General features: G+C 37.1%; 1 protein-coding gene across 1 annotated transcript in view; it reads left to right on the top strand.

Annotated features, from left to right (window-relative positions):
* Window positions 1–20,771, top strand: part of RecQ4 (RecQ4 helicase) — a 398,588-nt gene that overhangs the window by 154,776 nt on the left and 223,041 nt on the right. Inside the window, exons 9-11 of the mRNA XM_090378321.1 lie at window positions 4,214–4,431; window positions 7,335–7,460; window positions 20,177–20,341. Of these exons, the coding sequence (XP_090234447.1) occupies window positions 4,214–4,431; window positions 7,335–7,460; window positions 20,177–20,341 (509 nt within the window). The remainder of the gene's footprint in view (window positions 1–4,213; window positions 4,432–7,334; window positions 7,461–20,176; window positions 20,342–20,771) is intronic.

The raw sequence follows: 20,771 nt of genomic DNA, 5'->3' as shown, positions 1-20,771 counted from the left end.
CAGACCACTCTATTTCTCTGTATAGCTGTTTGCTATACTCAGCACAGTCATTAGGCCTCTAACACACTCCTACTCTCAATTTTGTGTTCCTAGTGACACCAAACTGACTCAATATTGCACTCTTTGCCCAAATCAACTGCATGCACTGCCTTAGATTTAATATTCTTCTTAACTAATGTGTAAGCCTCCACCTCTCCTGTCCTGTATACGTTGTACTCCCCATATTCAAATTCAGCATCACTCATGCCTGTGACACCACGCCTCCGCTATTCCTAACAACGTCTGCATTTGACGACTTAATCAGTACATAAAATTCATAAAATTTATTTACAATGCCACCTTAAGTGTAGTACCACACAGTTGGTAACGTTTCTGTGGGTTGACTTCTACCCATATGCAGTACTTTGCATTTGTCAAGTACTACAAAGTACTGCAGTACTTGACAAATGCAAAGTATTGCATTTGTCATGCATGTACGCTGATACTTTTAGTATCAGCGTACATGCAAGTATACATGCACGTTTTCTTACTCTCAGCAATATAGCTCCTAATGACCTCATGTATTCATTTGTTCCATGATGACCCACAGGAGGGCCTGATATCCCAGACACTTTCCTTTTCAGGCTGTTGCATGTACTGATATTAATGATGCAAGAATCACTTTCACCTTTGCCTGTGGCTCCAGTTAAACTATTATTCTGTGTATCCACCCAAGCTAGCAGTTTTCCAACCCACCTATCACTGTCTCGATAGCATCAGCAAATATTCTTGCACCCCTTCTATTCAAGTTTATTCCATCCTTATAAAAACAGTCTATGCTGAGAAAAATTCTACCCCATGAGTCTTACACATTCTCTCCATGGCCGAATTGATTGACAGGGCTGTCAACATATACTCCCTCCCATCTTGTCTGAGCAAAATTTGCAGACACTTTCTAAGTCAGTCCTAAATCGCAACTTTTTGCCAACATTGACCCATACTTGCTAAGTCAGATCTCTTACTCTTAATATCATTAGTTCCATTGTATACAACAATATCACCTTTTGTGCCCTTAAAAGATTATATCTGCTCTATGTCATCTACTTTTGCCTCCAACTGATATACCCTGGTCCTATTCCACCTATTCTTCTTGCACAACATATTTCCATTTTTCTGACAATAGAGTTACCAACAATAACTAGCTCCTGTTGGGCCAATGCATTCTGCCTTGAAGATTGCTGCTGTGTTGTCTGATGCACAGGCGTGAGCTCTGGTTTGAGTTGGGCAGCTGAGGGCTTGTTGGGTCTCCCATTTTTAATTCCTTCAAAAACATCTACTCTACTCAACTCCCATTAAAATGCTGAGTTGGTGCCTAATTTCTTCACAATTATGCACCGTGTGTGTGTGTGTGTGCGCGCGCGCGCGCACACACGCACACACACCCTTCTTGACTGGATCATGTCCTGTTCCAGAAAAGTTATGAACGTTTTACAAGTTGCACATTTTTTTTAGACTGTGATGTGTTGGAGTATTACCCCTTCAATTCTCCCCCAAGTCACAGCATTCCCACTACTTTGTATCTAATGCTTTGTTACTCTAGTTTGGGGCATGTTTTCGATTTAAATACAATTTAATTAACAGTGAAAATTAATAAGATTGATAGATTTAATTGATTAATTGATGGTACTACACTAAGCTAATAGATTCCTAAATGCAGTGATACGTATTACACTATCTAGTTTTAAGTTATACCTTGCACTATGAAGTTTAAAATATACGTTATACTATACCGTAAAACTATTGCATTGTTAAATTAGTTATATCCTTGCTAAAAAGTAAAAATTACTTTGCTAAATACAAAATTGATATATGCTCAACAAGTAATTAGAACCTTCGAGCTATTTATTTATACAATTAAAACCCTGCTATTCCTCTGTACTACTTGTTCGTTACATGCTACAATATTTGTGCAAAAACACTGATATGATAGCGGTACAAGTAGTAAGTCATAACTTACAAAATCACCATCTAAATTTAAAAATAAGTTAATGAATGTAACTAAGACTATTTAAACTATTTGTAAAACCAATTTATTATGTTAATTAATTAAAAAGACAAAATTTTCAAAAAACTTATCTGTTTCCATGCGTACAAAATTTTGCATCCTGCAGGAAGGATATGTGGAAATTTGTTTTCAGCCAGCAGGTGATTGATTGTTGGAACAAACTTTCATGTATTGCTATGGAAATTGACAGTTTGAATAAATTTGAAGCAGAACTAGACAAATTATTGGGATAGGTGATGTGGGGAATTTTTTTTTTTTTTTTTACTAAAAAGTTCTGTTATTCTCCTTGTCTTCCATCACCATATATTAATTGGCATTCATAGAAAGAGTCTGGATTCAAATCCATTGAACCTCGAGAAATTCATAAAGGCTTCCTCGATTAGGCTGTAGTTTGCTAATTTTAGGCAGAGATAGTGGAATTTTTTTTTTTTTCCTGTGAGTTATTCTAAGTTTTAGTTATACAACTTAAAAATTAGTCGCTGAACATTTGCAGATATAATATACTACAAAGACCATATGAATTGGCATACCTGGGTGGCCTGTCGTCTTGCTTTTCAGGCTACTGCATGTCAAAATGCAAGTAATGCAAGAATCAGTTTCGCCTCTGCTTGCATCTTTTGTTAAACTATTAATCTGTGTATGCCCACTTCCACCCTAAAATCACTAACAGTTTTCCAATCCAGATAACACTTCCTTGATAGAATTAGCAGATCTTTTTGCACCCCTTCTATTTAAGTGTATCCCATCCCTGTGTGGGATAAATAGAAGGGCTTAAATTAGTATCCCATTCTAAAGGCTCACTTCCTCAGTCTAGGCTATAATTTGCTAATCTTAGGCAAAGATAATGGTTTTTTTCCCATGAGTTATTCTAGGTTTTTTGTTCATTCAACATATAAATTAGTCTGTGAATATGTACAAGTATAATATAATGTAAGAGCTATATGAACTAGCATAATCATGTGCCCCCCTTGCTTTTCAGGCAACTGCCTGTCAAAATTTAAGCAATGTAAGAATCAGCTTTATATCTGCTACTGTTAAACTGTTAATTTTTACCATCTGATACTGTTTAACTGTTAATTTTCACTGATCGCAATAAAGGTATTATAAAAAACTTTGTATACTCCTCTAAAAAAAAAAAAAAAAAAAAACTAACAGTTTTACAACTATCTTAACACTTCCTCAGCAGCATCAGTAAACCTTACAGCCTTTCTATTTAAGTGTATTCCATCCTTGTAAAAATGGTTCTGTCTGTTAACAAGCACTGACCATACTGAGGACAATTCTAACCCTATAGATCTTGCTCAGCTTTTCCAGGTGCTAAATTGATTGCCAAGACATCATAATGCCCTCCTATTGTGTTGTGCAAAAATTCCAGACACTTTCAAATTCAGCTTTAACTCATGAGACCCCATAAGTCTGGCATCATGATAAAATGTCTAACTTATTTGACCTATATGGTCTAACTTATTTGACCTATATGGTCTAACTTATTTGACCTATAATTATTAATGACCCTTCATGTCTTCAAGTTCAGTTAAAGATATCACTTTTAACATTTGTTTCAATTCTAATTTAGTAGAAAAGAAAAAGGAATTTGGTCTTTTTTTTTTTAATTTGTGTATTTAAAAAAACAAACTAACTTTTTTTCTATAACTTTTATAGAAAAGTTATCTGCAAATATATTTCTGATAAGGCTGTGCTCATGGGACACCCTGTATATTGTTCTACAAAATTCCAGAAATCCATAGTTACACCAAGAAATCATTTTATATACAGATTATTCACTAATCATGTCTTATCTGCTTGCCATCCTAATATCCATTACATTATTTTATAAAAAAAATTCCTAAACTCTAGTCTGTAGCTGTAATCAGCTACAGACTAGAGTTGAGTGAGCTGTGGGAATGATGACTGTTGTCTGAATATTAAATCAGGCAACAGTCATCATTCCCAGGCTCAGCTATTGCACCAACTTTAACTGCTAATGTAATATGTTTAATTCACTATCAGCAAATTTGCTGCCATATGCTGCTATTAATATATTTTCCATTCATATTGTTTATTTTGATTACAAGCTAGCTGGTAATTAGTTTTATTCAATGATTTTTAAAATGATTTTTATGCAAATCAGTTCTTAATATTCAGTTCAAATTTTAATCTATATTTCAGCAAAATAGCCTCAGGGTCATTAAATGATAATTATGTTAAAATCAATCTTAAAAAGAAGACTTATTCAAGAGGCTTTGCAAAACATGTTCAAAAATACAAGAAAAATCGGTGGAGTAAGAAGAGCGTGGGGAATGAACTTTTTGGAAGCCATGTGAATTCATCTTGTTTCAGCTGTGGTAAAATTGGCCACTGGGCACGTTATTGCCCTGCCAAAAATGGTAAGCTCCTTAGGATTATATATATAAGATATTAAATATAGTGCTAATAAGTTAAAAACAGTGGAAATAAATGGAAAATAAAAATAGACTGAATATGTCAAATGCACCAAAGCACTCAAAGCAGCAGCAAAGGGTGCAGTTGTATATATGCGCATATTAATTTTTTGCATCTACATTCACGCATGAGAAGTTATTCAGGGAGGGGAATGCCAGAGGTGTATTAAACTCTGGCAGTAAGCTAGATAATCTTGTAATAACTGAGAGTAAAGTGAAGGAGACATTGTTGAAGATAAGCATAAGAAAGGCACCTGGGGTGGATGGAATCTATCCAGTTATATTAAAGGAGCAGCAAAGGAAGTAAGCAAACCCTTAGCCATAATTATGACAGCTTCCTTGGACTCAGGGGAGGTACCCATGGACTGGAGATGTGCAAATGGGACCCCAATCCACAAAGGAGGATCAAAGGGAGACAGGTAATTACAGACCAGTTAGTTTAACTTCTGTTCCAGGGAAATTAATGGAGGCACTGGTTAAAGAAGAACTGCAGGATCATCTAGACAAGACTTCAGTTATAGCTCGGACACAGCATGGGTTTGTTAAGGGGAAGTCTTGCCTGACCAATTTGATTGGATACTATGATGTAGTCACAAAGGAACTGGATGCAAAGAATAATTTTTATATCATATATTTGGATCTTAGAAAGGCTTTTGATACTGATGCACATGAAAGACTGCTGCACAAATTGGAGCTGTATGGCATTGGAGGCAAATTTCTGCTATGGATAAAGCGATGGTTGAGTGGGAGAAGACAGAGTGGTAATCAGTGGATACTGCTCTTCGTGGACTAATGTTATTAGGGGAGTCATCAGTGATATTGATGGTATTATATCAGGCTTAATGTCCAAGTTTGCAGACGATACAAAGGTTGGCAGGGTTGTTAATGGCACTAATCACACTATGCTGCTGCAACAGAATCTAGAAAAGTTCAGCATATGGGCTGAGAAGTGGCAACTGAAGTTTAACATTGACAAATGTAAAGTACTGCATATGGGAAGAAGTAACCCCAGAGTAATGTATTAACTGTGTGGTACTACACCGACAGAGGTAGAGAGTGAGGCGCCTTCGTAGCCAGGTGGGCAGGAGCAGCAGTGCGTAGCATATGCTTCTTGATCAGACCGGGGTTCGAGCCCGTGACCACCAAATATGGAGAATGCGGAAAGGTCAGGGAATGACCACCGCATATCCCCTGAGCAATATGGCCTTAGTTGCTAATGCTCCTAAAAACCAAATAACAAATGTAGAGAGTGAAAAGGGCCTGGGAGTAATTGTGCAGGCAGATATGAAGTTTTCTGAGCAGTGCAGACGGTCTACAAGAGTAACCCATGGTGTCTTGTCAATGATATACAGGAATTTTTCTAGCTGGGATAAGGAGGTGATTATCCCCTTGTATAAGGCAATGGTCAGACCACACCTTGAGTACTGTATACAGGTCTGGAGGCCTCATTTCAAGAAGGATGTAGAGCTGCTGGAACGAGTACAGAGAAGGGTAACAAGATTAGTGAATGGAACAAAGGGTTGCTCTTACGAAGAAAGGCTTAAGTTTTGCAAATTACAACAGTGTCTGGAGACTAGGCACCTGCGAGGTGATCTGATTGAGGTGTATAAAGCCTTGAATGGTTTGAGCATGCTGAATGCTGATGGGATTCTTCCTTTTGCTTAGATGTGTGGAAGTTTGCCTTTAGCCAGCGGGTGGTTGATTGCTGGAACAAAGTTCCATCTGTCGTTGTAGAAGTTGATAGCTTAAACAGATTCAAGGCAGACCTAGACAAGCATTTGGAGAAGGTGGATGGGCGATATGAGAAGGGGTGTGTGTGTGTGTGTGTTTTTTTATTTATTTATTTTTTTTTTTTTTTGGCTGATGCTGTATGAGCCTGCTTTCCTGCCCCTTGCTAATGCTAATATAAAGATGTAAGTATGAGTTACACGGAAAGCCAAAAAGGAATAATAGCCGGAACATAAAAGAAATATTTTAAAGGACGTGACCTGTAAAATAAATAAATAAATTAATTAATTAAATTGACCTATAAAATAAAATAAAATAACGGTAGCTGGCATCAGATAATGGTGGATAAATTTAGCCATAGTTAAAAAAAAGGGGGAAATAGAACAAAAATACAATTAAATCCAATAGGTGATAATGTCTCTGTGAGCTGGCTATCAATCATGGGTTTACTTACACCATTATCCATGATTTTTGTGTTTTTGGAAGACTGAAAAATTATCTAGCAGTATGTCGATTTCATATGGAAGATGAAGGAAAGAACTGTCTAACCATTAGTGTCAACAGCAACCAAAATGCTTTTGACCAGGAAATAAATAATCTGCTGTGCAAATAATGATGATTGCCTAAATCATATTGGAGTTGTTTTTGAAAAATAGTGCTAGTTATTAGAAAAAAATTAAAAAAAAAAATAATAAGTGAATAAATCTTTTTCTTACATGAATTGCCCTCACAGTTTACAGATATAATATATTAATATTATGTGGCCTGAGCTCCCTAATTGAATCAACTCTGAAATTTACAGATATTGCATAGTCATTAATTAGTGTTAAGTTTTCGTAACACAGAGAAATAACTCAGTTGCTGTTATCTTTTATCAATTGCAAAATTTATTCCCTCCATTTTGTTGACATAATTGTGAAAACCAGGTATTTCATTTAATAAAATAATTTATGAATTTATAAATATTTATGTTAAATTATATTAAATATATTATTTATAAATAATAAATTTTAATGAACGATACCTGGCTTAGTTATTCAGTAAGGGAACTTTTTTTTATGACTGATGCTACATGATCGTAGCTTCCTAACATCATTTTTCCACCAACTTATTCCTAATAGGAGATGGACTTCTGCCCCTTGAAAATGATAATGGTGAATTATCACTACCTACACTTGAAGAGGCAGCCACGTTGGCAAGAGGAATGAAGTTACCCTCAGAAAATCGTGGTGTAATTTCCTTAACAGGTATACATATTGCTTGTATGGTTCTTTTTATATGCAAATTATTAAATAAATTACTGTTCAGTTTTTAAAAAGAATGAAATACTAGAATGAAAGTACTATGTAATTTCTATTTACATTCCATATCATAAAGACTAGCCAAATGCAGTTTATAGCTGCAGTGTTTGATGGCAACCAGGACTTTAATGGACTGCATATTTTTATGGTAGGGGCTTAGAGGGGAACAGGTATCCTGTGTGTTATCAGACACTCAGCCTAAAACACTGATGGATCCAATATCTCTCTATTACAGAAGATTTAGGAGAAGTCCGGTTCGCCTGCCTCCCTAAAATCCACTCATGCACACCTTCTCGATGGTAAGCCCTGTTACGTCACTTAGGTGGCAACGAACGTGTAGAGTGGTTCTCTTCAAGACGCCTGGTCAGCGTGAAGAGGAAAAGACCAAACCCTCCAGCAATGAGAGCACAACAATACAAATGGCCCTCAGTCCCCAGCAGCTTTCACTCTCCCTCTTACGGCAGCGAGAGGATCAGAGTGGAGGCAGAGGGTGCTAAGAATCTCTGGGTACGACCAGGCTGCCATGAACGGAAATTGAACTTGGCCTGTTATAACGTACGATCACTCATCGGTGAAGACAGGATATTAGAGCTGGAAAAGGAATTAGAAAATGTGAATTGGAATATCATCGGTTTGGCTGAAACAAGAAGAAGAAATGAATCACTTATAAGTTTATCAAGTGGAAATCTGCTGTACACCAATGGAAACAGTGAAAGGAGTGAAGGTGGAGTTGGGTTTCTGGTCCATAAAGATTTTAAAAACAACATTTTGGAATTCAAAAGTACATCACCAAGGGTGTCAAGACTAATACTCAAGATTTCGAAGAGGTACAAGCTAAAGATTATAATGATTTATGCACGAACATCGAGCCATGATGATGAAGAGGTTGAAGAAATGTACACTGAAATTGAGTCTTCTAGATGAGCAGAAAACCCACTACACTATTATTATGGGGGACTTCAATGCTAAGGTTGGAAAAAGGCAAAACAGTGCAGAAAGAGGAACTATAGGAAATTTTGGAATTGGTGAAAGAAATAAAAGAGGTGAAAGACTTGTGGAATTTGCAGAATCTCAAGGAATGTCAGTAATGAACACTTTTTTCAAGAAAAGGGTGAACAGAAAGTGGACATGGAAGAGTCCAAATGGATTAACAACTAATGAAATCGACTTCATCCTCACTAACAGAAGATATATTGTGAATGATGTTACCGTCCTGAATAAGGTAAGTGTTGGAAGTGATCACAGAATGGTAAGATGTACACTTGATATAGATGTAGGAAAGGAAAGGCAAAAACTGACTCGAGTAAATAATACAAAGGTCTTTGAAATAACAGAGGAGGAGAAAAAGCAGTATGTACTGGAACTTAAGAACAAGTTTGAGCTTCTGCAGACTGCTCAGGACCAAGATATCGACGAGGAATATTACAACTTTCTGAAAGTGATAAAGCCCAAGAAACCTATAGGGAAACAGAAATCCAAAGAAGGAAAAATTAGTCAAGAAACACTTGTCATGATGAACCAAAGACGACAAATGAAGAGCAAGAAAAACACTGACAGGGAGAAAATTGAGTATACTGAGTTATGCAAAGCCATTAGAAAGAGACTCAGAGAGGACATAAGAAGATTTAACACAAGAAAAGTAGAACAAGCATTAAGGGAAAACAAAGGATTTAAATCAGCAGCCATGAGCAGTAATACAGAAAGACAAATGATACTGAAACTGAAGAATAGCAATGGTGTACTTATAAACAGCAGAGAAGGCATAATTCAAATAGCAGAAGACTACTATAGAGAATTATACAAGGAACGAGGGAATGATACCAGCAGTGGGGAAGATGGATTGCAAAGTAGCAACACATACGACATACCCGATATTCTTCCTGATGAGGTAGAACATGTATTGAAGAAAATGAAGAATCAGAAACCCCCGGGGGAAGATGAAGTTACTGTAGAGTTGTTAAAATTGGGAGGAAGAGACATAACACAAAAACTGGCAAGGCTCTTCACAAAGTGCATTAGAAAAGGTGTGGTGCCTAAGCAGTGAAATAAAGCAATCATAGTTTTGCTGCATAAGAAAGGAGATAAATCAGAAATTGGAAATTATAGACCAATTAGCTTGTTATCCCACATCTACAAGTTGTTCACAAGGGTCATTACTAACAGATTAGAAAGAATACTTGATGAGAATCAACCGAAAGAGCAAGCTGGCTTTAGGACAGGATTCTCAACTATGGATCACCTTCACGTAATATCACAGCTAATGGAGAAAGCAAATGAATATAAAACACCATTATGCCTGGCATTTGTGGATTATGAAAAGGCATTTGACTCCATACAGCATAAGGCAATGTTTCGGGCACTGGAAAGACAAGGCATAGATACTCCATATATTATGATTTTGAAGAAAATATATGAGAGTGCTACATCCTTTATTAGACTAGACAAAGACAGTAGGAAATTTAAAATTGAGAAAGGAGTTCGACAAGGAGACACAATATCTCCGAAGCTGTTTACTGCTGCCCTTGAGGAAGCTTTCAGAAGATTAGACTGGTCGCAGAAAGGAGGCAATGTGAACGGAGAGTACCTAAACCATTTACGATTTGCAGATGACATTGTGGTCATAAGCCACGATCCCAAAGAATTAGAGGAAAATCTTAATCAGTTATGCACAGTTAGTAAGGATTTTGGACTAAAGATGAATATGGCTAAAACAAAAGTAATGATGAACAAGTATGCCACAGAAAGGGAAATAATGATTGAAGGAGCAGTAATTGAAAAGGTGGAGTCATATACTTATCTGGGACAAGTTGTTAGCTGTAATAATGATAAATGGCTGGAAGTCAAGAGAAGAATAAATTTTGGATGGATAGCATTCAGGAAATATAGTCACATACTGAAGAGCAATATCCCAGTTTGTCTGAAACGTAAAATAATGAATCAATGTATACTCCCCACCATGACTTATGGAAGTGAAACTTGGGCACACCAAAAGAATGGAAGAGAAGCTAAGAACTACACAGCGAAGAATGGAACGAATTATATTGGGAATCAGACTGTTAGATAAAAAGAGAAACACATGGATTAGGCAGCAAACTCAAGTAAAGGACACTCTTATCAAAACTAAAGAACTAAAATGGTCTTGGGGAGGACACATAGCTCGAAGACATGATGACAGATGGACTAAGAAAATAACAGAATGGTACCCAAGAGGAGCTAGAAGAAAACCTGGAAGACAAAGGCGGAGATGGATAGATGTAATTCATGAGTTTTTGAGTAGTAAATGGATGATCAGTGCTCAAAACAGAAGGAACTGGAAAGTTGCTGGAGAGGCCTTCATCCTGCAGTGGATTGAAAATAGCTGATGATGATGATTTTTATGGTGTAGAAACTTTGCTTATAATTTTAAAATTTTCATTCATTCACAGCAAGTAGCAGAACTAATTTTATGAAATAAGATATTTAATTAACATAGTTTGACATTGCACTGTGGTTAATATTCGAAAATGCTGATGCAGTTATTTTGCAGCTACTGCCTTTGAACGTATATGAATATTCAGAAAGTAAATTAAAATAAAATGAAGATTAAGCCACCATTAGAAGATTCTACCAAATTACAACATTATCTTTCTTTATCCTTAGGAAACTGATTATGCAAAGCCAAACTTTGATATCTAATAAAAATTAATGCCAGCCCCATATATAAATTCTTTAAATTTATATAAAAGAAGGATTTTTGTTTTCCAAGGACCAGTCCATCTTATCAGGAAGCATATGACCTTTCTGAATGAAAGAAAAAATAAAGAAAATTTCAATAATCACTAATCCCACCATAGAACTGGGTTGGGAGGCTTTAATCCTATGTTGTTGCAACCTGAACTAGTAGTAGTAGTAATAGAGGCATGTGATACAAGAAAGCAAGCATATGAGATTATGTAGCATCAGCCAAAAAAAAAAAAAAAAACAATTTCACACATCCATTCACTCAAAGTTTGACCAAACCTATTGGTAACTCTTTAGGAGGCTTACAGATCAGCTAGTGTATAATCTTGCTACCTCTACTCTGCCAGATAATGACTGGAGGGAGTCTGAGTAGTGTGCGTGCGGGGGGCATTGTCGAGGCCACGTTAACTCAAGGATCTGGGTATATTCTAACCATGTGTATGCCATATCCAAAAATTTCATTACTTCATTCAGCATGTCCCCCCCCACTTTTTCTTACTATTGAATGCACCATGAATTCTCAAACTAACAGAGTAAGCTTATCTGCAAAAAGATCTAAACCTCCCAAACACTTCCTAGTTCATTTCACAAATATATATGGTCTCAATTTTAATCTCAACAACGTCCATTTCCACTTGCAGTCTGCCAAACCCCATGTACTTTTTCTGACAGAATCTCAGTTATCAGTTGATTCAGCTACTACTCATCTCAGTGGCCCAGATTATTTGCTGTGTGATTCCTTTTGCCTCAAAGGTGGGACTTGTGCATATGTCCATTCCGATATTCCCTGTCAGACACTTGGTAATTTGGAATCTCCTCTTTTCGATGTTATCTGGCTTAAAATCTCTCTACCATTCTCCCAACTCTACTAATCACTTGGAGCCCTTTGACTTCCTCTCTTTGCAACTTGACTTTCTCTAGTCTAACGCCGACCGGGCTAGCCGAGTGGGTAAAGTACCTGCCCGGCAACCCAAAGGTCGCGGGTTCGATTCCCGCCTCGGGCTTGGATCAAAGTACTGCAAAAACCTTGGGAGGTGCAATATGGCCACAGAAGCCGATGCGCCAATAACTACCAAATCAAAAAAATCTAGTCTAACTTTCCTAACAGTGAGATAATTTTCCTTGGTGATTTTAATATTCACAACTACAGCTGGCTTTCATTTCTTAGTCACACTGACCCAGCTGGTCGAGATGCTGAGTCTTTTGCAATTAATAATGACCTTGCACAGATTTTTCATTTACCTAGAAGAATACTGGACAATCTTAACCATACAGCCAACACGCTTGATCTTTTTCTCACAAACAACCCTTCTAAGTACACGGTCGGAGTGGTCCTTTAGGCACCTCAAATCATAAATTGGTGATTGTCTCTTCTCCAATGGAGCCTTTATCTCATTGCTACTTCCACCTCCGTAGCCAGGTGGGAAGGAGCAGCGCGTAGCACACGCTTCTTGATTAGACCGGGGTTCGAGCCCGTCACCAGTAAATACGGAGGATGCGGAAAGGTCAGGGAATGACCACCGCACCGGAGCAATATGGCCTTAGTTGCTAATGCTCCTAAAAACCAAATGACATTGCATGGCTATTCCCAACCTCGTTTTGTTTGGCATTACAAGAATGCAAAACGGGATGACCTGTGAGATTTCTTTTCCTTGGTCGGACTACTGTTTCAAAACTTCTGATGTTAATGTTTGCTCAGATCGTGTCAGTGAAATTATTCTTGTAGGAATGGAATCCTTTATCCCACACTCCACTTTAAAATCTCATCCTTTATCTAAACCTTGTTTTTCCAATAAACGTGCTAAGACTGTTGAAGAGAAGAATGTTGCATATCGTAATTGGCTTGTTTCCAATTCTGAAGTTTCCTTACTGCCTGCACCAAAGCTCGCAACAATTGTAAAACAGTTATTAATCAGTCCAAACTAGATTTTGAACAGGCTAAGAGTAGAAAACTTGCTTCTTGCCCTAATGGTAGTCGAGCATTCTGATCTCTTGCTAATGCTATTGGCCGCAACTTTTGTCCATCTCTGCTCACACCTGTCAAAATCAGATGGTTCTGTTGTCACTTCGGACAAGGATAAAGCTGACCTGCTAGCATCCCATTTTTCTTCCAACTCATGTATTTATGATAATGGTAAAACACCTCCCACCATTCTTAGCACGCTCCATTCAATGCCTTCTGTGGTCTTCCGTTAAAAGATGTTAGAAGGAATTTGACGAATATTGATGCTAAGAAAGCTCCAGGTCCTGATGATATTTCTCCACTTGTTCTCAAAATCTGAGCTCCTGAACTTACTGCTGTTCTTTGTCGCCTTTTTTCAGTTCCTAAAAAGGGTGACAAATCCCTCTCATCTAATTAACGTCCCATTGCAATTATTTTTACTCTTTCTAAAGTAATGGAGAAATAAATTAACTGCCAACTCTGAAACTACCTAGAAACCTTTCATCTGATCAATGATTGCCAGTATGCATTCCGTCAGTGTCGATCCACTGGTGATATTCTGGCTTATGTTACTATATCATTTATGGACAAATTCAATGGCAAAGTTTGGTGAAACACAAGCAGTTACTTTTGACATCTCAAAGGCATTCGATCGTGTTTCGCATCAAGGTCTTCTAAACAAGCTTTCATCTTATGGTTTACAAACTGTTTTTTGTAATTGGTTATTCAGTTTTCTCTCTTATCGCTCACTGAGGGTGATGGTAAATGGCTTTCTGTCTTCTAACTTCTCCACTAATGCTCGTGTTCCCCAAGGTTCAATTCTTTCCCCCACTCTTTTCCACTTGTATATTAATGACCTTTTCCCATTGACTGGAAATCCTATCCATAGTTTTGCCAATGATAGCACATTGCATTCCACTTTCCATTTTGAGAGAAACCTTGCCCTGGCCAATCAGCTTCAACTTCTCGAATATCCACTACCAATTCCTTAAATGCTGAACTCCAGGTAATACTCCAGTGGGCAAAGACAATTTAGTTGATTTCAATCCTTCTAAAACTCAGTCTTGTCTTATATCTTGCAAAAAGCATTATTCTGCTCCCATGCTTATTTTTGGTGAAACTCCGATTTCGAGGCAAAATTATATATCTATTTTGGGGATTACCCTGACTTCTAATCTCTCTTGGCACAAGCACATTACAAATATTGCTTCCTCTGCATCTAAAAAACTTGGTTTTCTCTTTCGCTCTCAGTGTTACCTTTCTTCCAGACAGCTGTCCACTCTGTAAAAATCGCAAATCTGCCCTACCATGGAATAATGTTCCCACTTCTAGGGTGGTGGTGCCCCCAAAACCTCTCTCAGGCTTCTAGATTCCATTCAGAAGAGGTCAGTTAGGTTAATTAATGACTCCTCTCTAACAGAGTCTCTCCATTCGTTGTTTCATAGAGATACTCTTTCTGCTGCTTGCTTTTTTTACAGATACTTCTATAGGCACCGTTCTTCTGAATTGGCTTCTATAATTCCCACTCTCTCTTTGAAAATAGTCTGAACACGTGCCGCCACTAGCCAACATCCATTTACTGTCCAACTTCAAACTCACAGAACCAACTTTTCATCTTCCTCGTTTATTCATTCAAATGCTGTTTTCTGGAACAACCTTCCTTAATACATACTTCCTGAAAATTACAGTCAACTGAAGTCTAATGTCAACAGATATCTTCTTTCTTCTTCTCAACCTCCAACCAAAGCACAATACTGAGTACTATAGGTTCTAATACCTCATGTGTTTGGGGTTTTCATTAAAAAAAAAATTTGCCAAACAGGAAAGTCCCCTTAGTGAGTGGCTCTATGAGGGTTTTTTTTTTTTTTTTTTTGTGGAATTTGGAAATTTTATACATTGATTTAAAATATTAATTTTTTCTTATTTTAACTTTATTGCCTAAACTGGAGTAAAATTATTGTCAAAAATCAAATAAAATTAAAAAAAAACAAAAAAAAAACAATTGCATAGTTCACTAGAGATCACAAGATTAAAACCAGATTTTTCTGCATCCAGGGATATCAGACAACTCCTGGACCCTACCCCCAACTGAAGAGGTAATAAAACATCTATTACTAGTAGTAGTATCATTAGCTGTATGGTGCAAGGAAGCTTGAGACTTTTGCTGCACCAGCCAAAAAAAATATATTTCTGAGTTACACAGAGAAGAAGAGTGAGAGCAGGTGTCAGAAGTAGAAGGAAATCACCAAGAAAGAGAAGATTGCTGATATCCAGCTGAGGACCCTGGGTGTGCCAAGCCCATAGTCACCAGATGTGAACCCCTGGAGTTAATAAATCAAATATGTGGGAATTTGCAAAAGTGTTTACATGGGACAGAGTCAATGGAACCTGTTCAGAAGGATTCATGAACAGGAAAATGCTGTGTGACTCAGTAAAGTTTCCATCTTGGAAACTTTCCTGAATTGCATATCATTTTATATTCAGTGTAAACCAGATGTGGTTGGAACTTTGTGGAAGTAGAACATGCTCCAGGAATTGACACAGGCTGAGAATGGTTTTTAAAATTATTCATCATTAGTGATCTGCCTTGTCCAAGGGGCTGCTAATGAACACTGATCTGGTGTGTTTGTTCAAAAGTAGAGGCTTGGGACAGCACCCCTAGCATCCCCAGATACTGACCAGCACAACAAAACCAAAAGGCTCTTCAAGCAGGACTAGCACAGACAACTCTACCAGCCAGGCCATCCTAAAGAAATTGCTAAGTCTCCAAAGATGGTCCAGTTCTATCATTGCCAGAAAAAATTTCTTGTTCCACACAAGGAACACCCCTCCACTTCCTGTTTAGCTCCATCTGCATTATAGTCAGTTATGATAGCTTCTCCCTCTTCCACCGAGGTGATCATTTTGTCATATGTATTAACCAATGCAACTCGGATGATCCCTGCAGTTCCATAGCCCGCCTGTGACATTACATTGTTTATTGTTAACTTCACCTGTTTCTTCAATATGTACATGTTAGCCTTTAATTTAAGTGTTTCTGCTTTGTTGTTTTAAAGTATTTTGTCATTTATGAAGTAAACCTGTATTATCTGTGGGTTTGCGAATTGTCTGTAATATAATTTGATTTAATTTATTTCAGTTATTCTTGGTGTGTATCCTGTGTTTGCGCATCATCTCCAATGGATATGTCGGAATTACTGTAACTTGCCAGCAATAAACCAGCATTACAAATATGCAGTTGGAAGTGCTGTTTTGCCTCTCACTTATTTTTGTTTTGTAATGCCTTTCAAAGAACACCAGATTTATGTTTCCAGTAATTATATACAGAATTTATTAGGAGCCATATACAAAATAATTGAAAATTGGAGCAGAGATTGCACCTGTCATCCATAACTATCTGATAATCAAGTAATACATAAATAGATGTCAAGAATATTATTGCATTAAAAAAAAAAAAAAAAAAGCACTAATGGAGAATTATTTATTTTTTTTATTCCCTGACAAGTTCCTTCTAATCAAGTCAATAAGAAGAAATCAATATTTTAAAGCATTTATACCCAGTTTGTTTTAACAAAATTACATGAAGAAACTTACTTCACAAAGCTCATAGCTATTGGAAAACTAATCTCCCTCTAATAATATTGAGTAAGGCCACGCATTTTTGAAAACCCTCTCCTGAAAGGGCTAAGAAACTAAGATAAAGAGCCCTTCTAAGTATACATGGACTGGAATGGACCTAGGGTCTTAGGGGTTATCCAAAAATTGGTTAAATTGAAATTTTCATTCCACTTTCATTCTGAACTGTAAATAGAACAACAAATGATGTCTATAAAACTAAAAAAGCAATATTCACTATTACATTAAGATGCATAGATTTAAGTGCAATTTCAAGAATGTAATGATGATAGTGTTGGATGAGGTACATTTTCTGCAAGAGTTCGTACAAAATAAAGGCAACATCTTAAACTAAGGATGATTATTAAGCTTTGTGTAATTTTATCACATGAGAATGATGAAAGTGTTAGTGTTTATTCCATTAACAAGTTAATGCTTGTAAACAACCTTCATTAAGCATCTTTTTTCTGAGTAGAAAGTATGTGATGCGGATGTGAATATGAGAAGTGTATAGTGTATGAATTTAAAAAAAAAAAAAAAGTGTGGAAGTTTGCCTTCAGCCAATGGGTGGTTGATTGCTAGAATATGTTATAAGCTTTCACCTGTTTTTTTTGAAAGTGGATAGTTTGAATAAATTCAAAGAACTAGGCAAACTATTGGAGGGATGAATAGGCGAAATGGGATTCCCCCCACTATTAATACTTATACTAAACCCATCCTTGGTCATGCAGAATTCAAACTACCATGCTTGATCAAGTACAGGTTCCAACTCCTGTTGAATACCATTTTGGATCGTTATATTGGTCAGTACTCAGTGAAGAGGATTAACCATGGACTTTTCTGTTCCTTTATTCAATTTTTTCATTTCCCTTCAAGTTGATCGTATCAAAAATAAGCAATGTTCTATAATGAAATTTGTTGTGATTCTATCAATATATTTTTTAAGAAAATAAACACGTATTACTTGATATCCTCTGAACATTTTGTGGACCCTTGGAACTGGTCTGCAGACTGCAGTTTGGGAAATGCTGTTCTAAGAGATATATTTAAAGTACATGAATTCCAAGTCATCCTTGGCTATGTAGACTTCAAATATTAATGGTGTTGGATATGAGTTTTAACGTTTGTAGGATGAGTACCAATTTGAATCTGTACGTTAGTTGAGTACCTAGTGGACAAGAATGCCCACAAACTAGACAACTTCTTGGTTCCATTTTGGATTTCTGCATTGTTCATACCCAATGAACAATGTTAACTTTGGACTAAGATTACATACTGGAAATTATGGGGATGGGGTCACTTGTTCTCCTTTGATCACCAGGAGTTCCTCCTGCCTGTGATCATTCTGATCCACAAGTGCCCATTTACACCCAGTTCTTTAACCAAAGAACTCGAATTTGCTCTATCTAAGAATACATCTTGGACTTGCTTTGCTCACTTCCACATTAAAATCTTGGCCCAGGATTAGTAGTAGTAGTAGTGGCATGTGATGCAAGAAAGCAAGTGTATGAGCTTATGCAGCATCAGCCAAAAAAAAAAAAAAATCACACCATTCTCTCTAAATGCCTGTCCAGTTCCTCCTTAAATTTATTCAATCTATCAACTTCCACAACGACAGATGGAAGTTTGTTCCAGCAATTAACCACCCGCTGGCTAAAGGCAAATTTCCGCACATCTATTCTGCATCTGTCTTTTCTTAATTTGAATTTATGCCCCCTTAGATTCGTTATCTGAACAAGTGGAAGGATCCCATCAGAATTCAGCGTGCTCAACCCATTCAAGGCCTTATACACCTCAATCAGATCACCGCGCAGGTGCCTAGTCTCCAGCCACTGTAATTTGCAGAACTTAAGCCTCTCTTGGTAAGAGGATCCCTTCATCCCCCTCACCAATCTTGTTGCCCTTCTCTGTACACGCTCAAGCAAATCTACATCCTTCCTAAAATGAGGCCTCCAGATCTGTATGCAGTACTCAAGGCGTGGCCTCACCATTGCCTTATACAGGGGGACAATCACCTCCTTCTCCCTGCTAGCAAAATTCCTATATATCATTGACAAGACCCCATGACCTGCCCTGGCAGCCTGTCTGCATTGCTCAGAAAACTTCATATCTGACTGCACAATTACCCCCAGGTCTTTTACATTTTCTACCACCTTAAGTGTAGTACCACACAGTTGGTACGTTTCTCTGGGGTTACTTCTACCCATATGCAGTACTTTGCATTTATCCAGGTTAAACTTCAGTTGCCACTGCTTAGCCCATCTGCCCAAATTATCTAGATCCTGTTGCAGTAGCACACTGCCATTACTGTCATTAACAACCCTGCCAACCTTTGTATCATCTGCAGACTTCGACATTAAGCCTGATATACCTTCATTAATATCATTGATAAATATACAAAACAACAGTGGACCAAACACCAAACCCTGTGGGACTCTACTAATAACATTAGTCCACGAAGAGCAGCACCCATTGATTACCACCCTGTGTCTTCTCCCACTTAACCATCCTTTTATCCATTGTAGCAACTTACCCTTAATACCATTCTGCTCCAATTTGTACAATAGTCTTCCATGCGCAACAGTGTCAAAAGCTTTCCTGAAATCCAAATATATGATATCAAAATTATTTTTTGCATCCAGTTCCTTTGTAACCACATCATAATATCCTATCAAATTTGTCAGACAAGACTTTCCCTTAACAAACCCATGCTGTGTCTGAATTATTGCTGCAGTCTTGTCTAGATGATCTTGCAATGCATCTTTAACAGTGACTCCATTATTTTCCCCGGAACAGAAGTTAAACTAACTGGTCTGTAATTCCTCGTGTCACCCTTCGATCCCCCTTTGTGAATTGGGGATACATTTGCACATCTCCAGTCCGTGGGGACCTATCCTGAATCCAAGGATGCTCTCATAATTATGGCTAAGGGTTTGCTTAGTTGCTTTGCTGCCTCCTTTAATATAACTGGATAGATCCCATCCACCCCAGGTGCTTTTCTTATTAAAGGCACTAATCATAATTGGGATTGGTTGTTTTATTATTTAAATAACTTTTTCTGCTTAGCTATTGCATAGCTTAAGTTAATTTTAATTCAACCACAAAATTTGCTTTTAGAGTCCTGTGTATAAGTCCAGCTCACTCAGGTATGTTTTAATTCTTGTAGTTTTGCAGTCACTTTTGCAGATTTCAAAATTAAATTTAATTTTTTTTATTAATTTAATGGAAATTAAAAAAATCATTGACAACAGGGAGTAAGGTTCTTTCCCCCCCACCCTTAGTGTGGCACTTAATGTTTAAAAAAAGTGAATTTTTTCATGTAATATTTGACAATAAGAAAACTAAATGTTGTAACATTCATTCAGTTTTTTTATTTTTGTGAAAGAATCTAGCACGGAAGATAATTTGGATTTACCACCAAGAAATGAAATTTTTGATGATTCAGGAGGAGGAGAAGGAATGCTCCATATTACTAGCCTAGCAGAATCCAAAATTAGGTCAGAATTAGTTCCTCCTGTTCTTTGTGCAGAATCTAATGGAAAGCCACCTGGTATGTTTTATTAAAAAATATATAAAATAAATAAAAAATATTCCCAGGTATAAAAATAAGAGGTGTTGATAAAAAGTTCCAGAATGCTTTAAGTGAATTAAAATTGGATTTTATTTGCCAATTGTTTGTTTAATTGCAGTTCCTTTTAGGAACTGCTTTTAAAGAGACATAAGCAAATAATCCCTATTGGCAGGTTTACATGATGCCATTCTCATTTACCATGATTGAAAGCATTTCTGCAACTCATTTACTGACATCAGTTTAGGCCTCTCTACATCTTCAAAATATCTAAAGTGTTGCCCTGTTAGCAGAGTTTTGATATTTGAATATAGAAGTCAGGTTGGAACCAGCTTGGTAGAGTAGAGAGGATGTTCCATTTGAAGGATCTGTTTTCCATTAAAAATTGCTTCACTGATAAATTAGTGTGAGT

This window comes from Mastigoproctus giganteus, chromosome 7, assembly GCF_048544385.1.
Source record: "Mastigoproctus giganteus isolate SK-2022 chromosome 7, ASM4854438v1, whole genome shotgun sequence".
Taxonomy (NCBI): domain Eukaryota; kingdom Metazoa; phylum Arthropoda; class Arachnida; order Uropygi; family Thelyphonidae; genus Mastigoproctus; species Mastigoproctus giganteus.
Note: the sequence above shows the minus strand (reverse complement) of the source record. Positions and strands in the feature narration are given on the sequence as shown.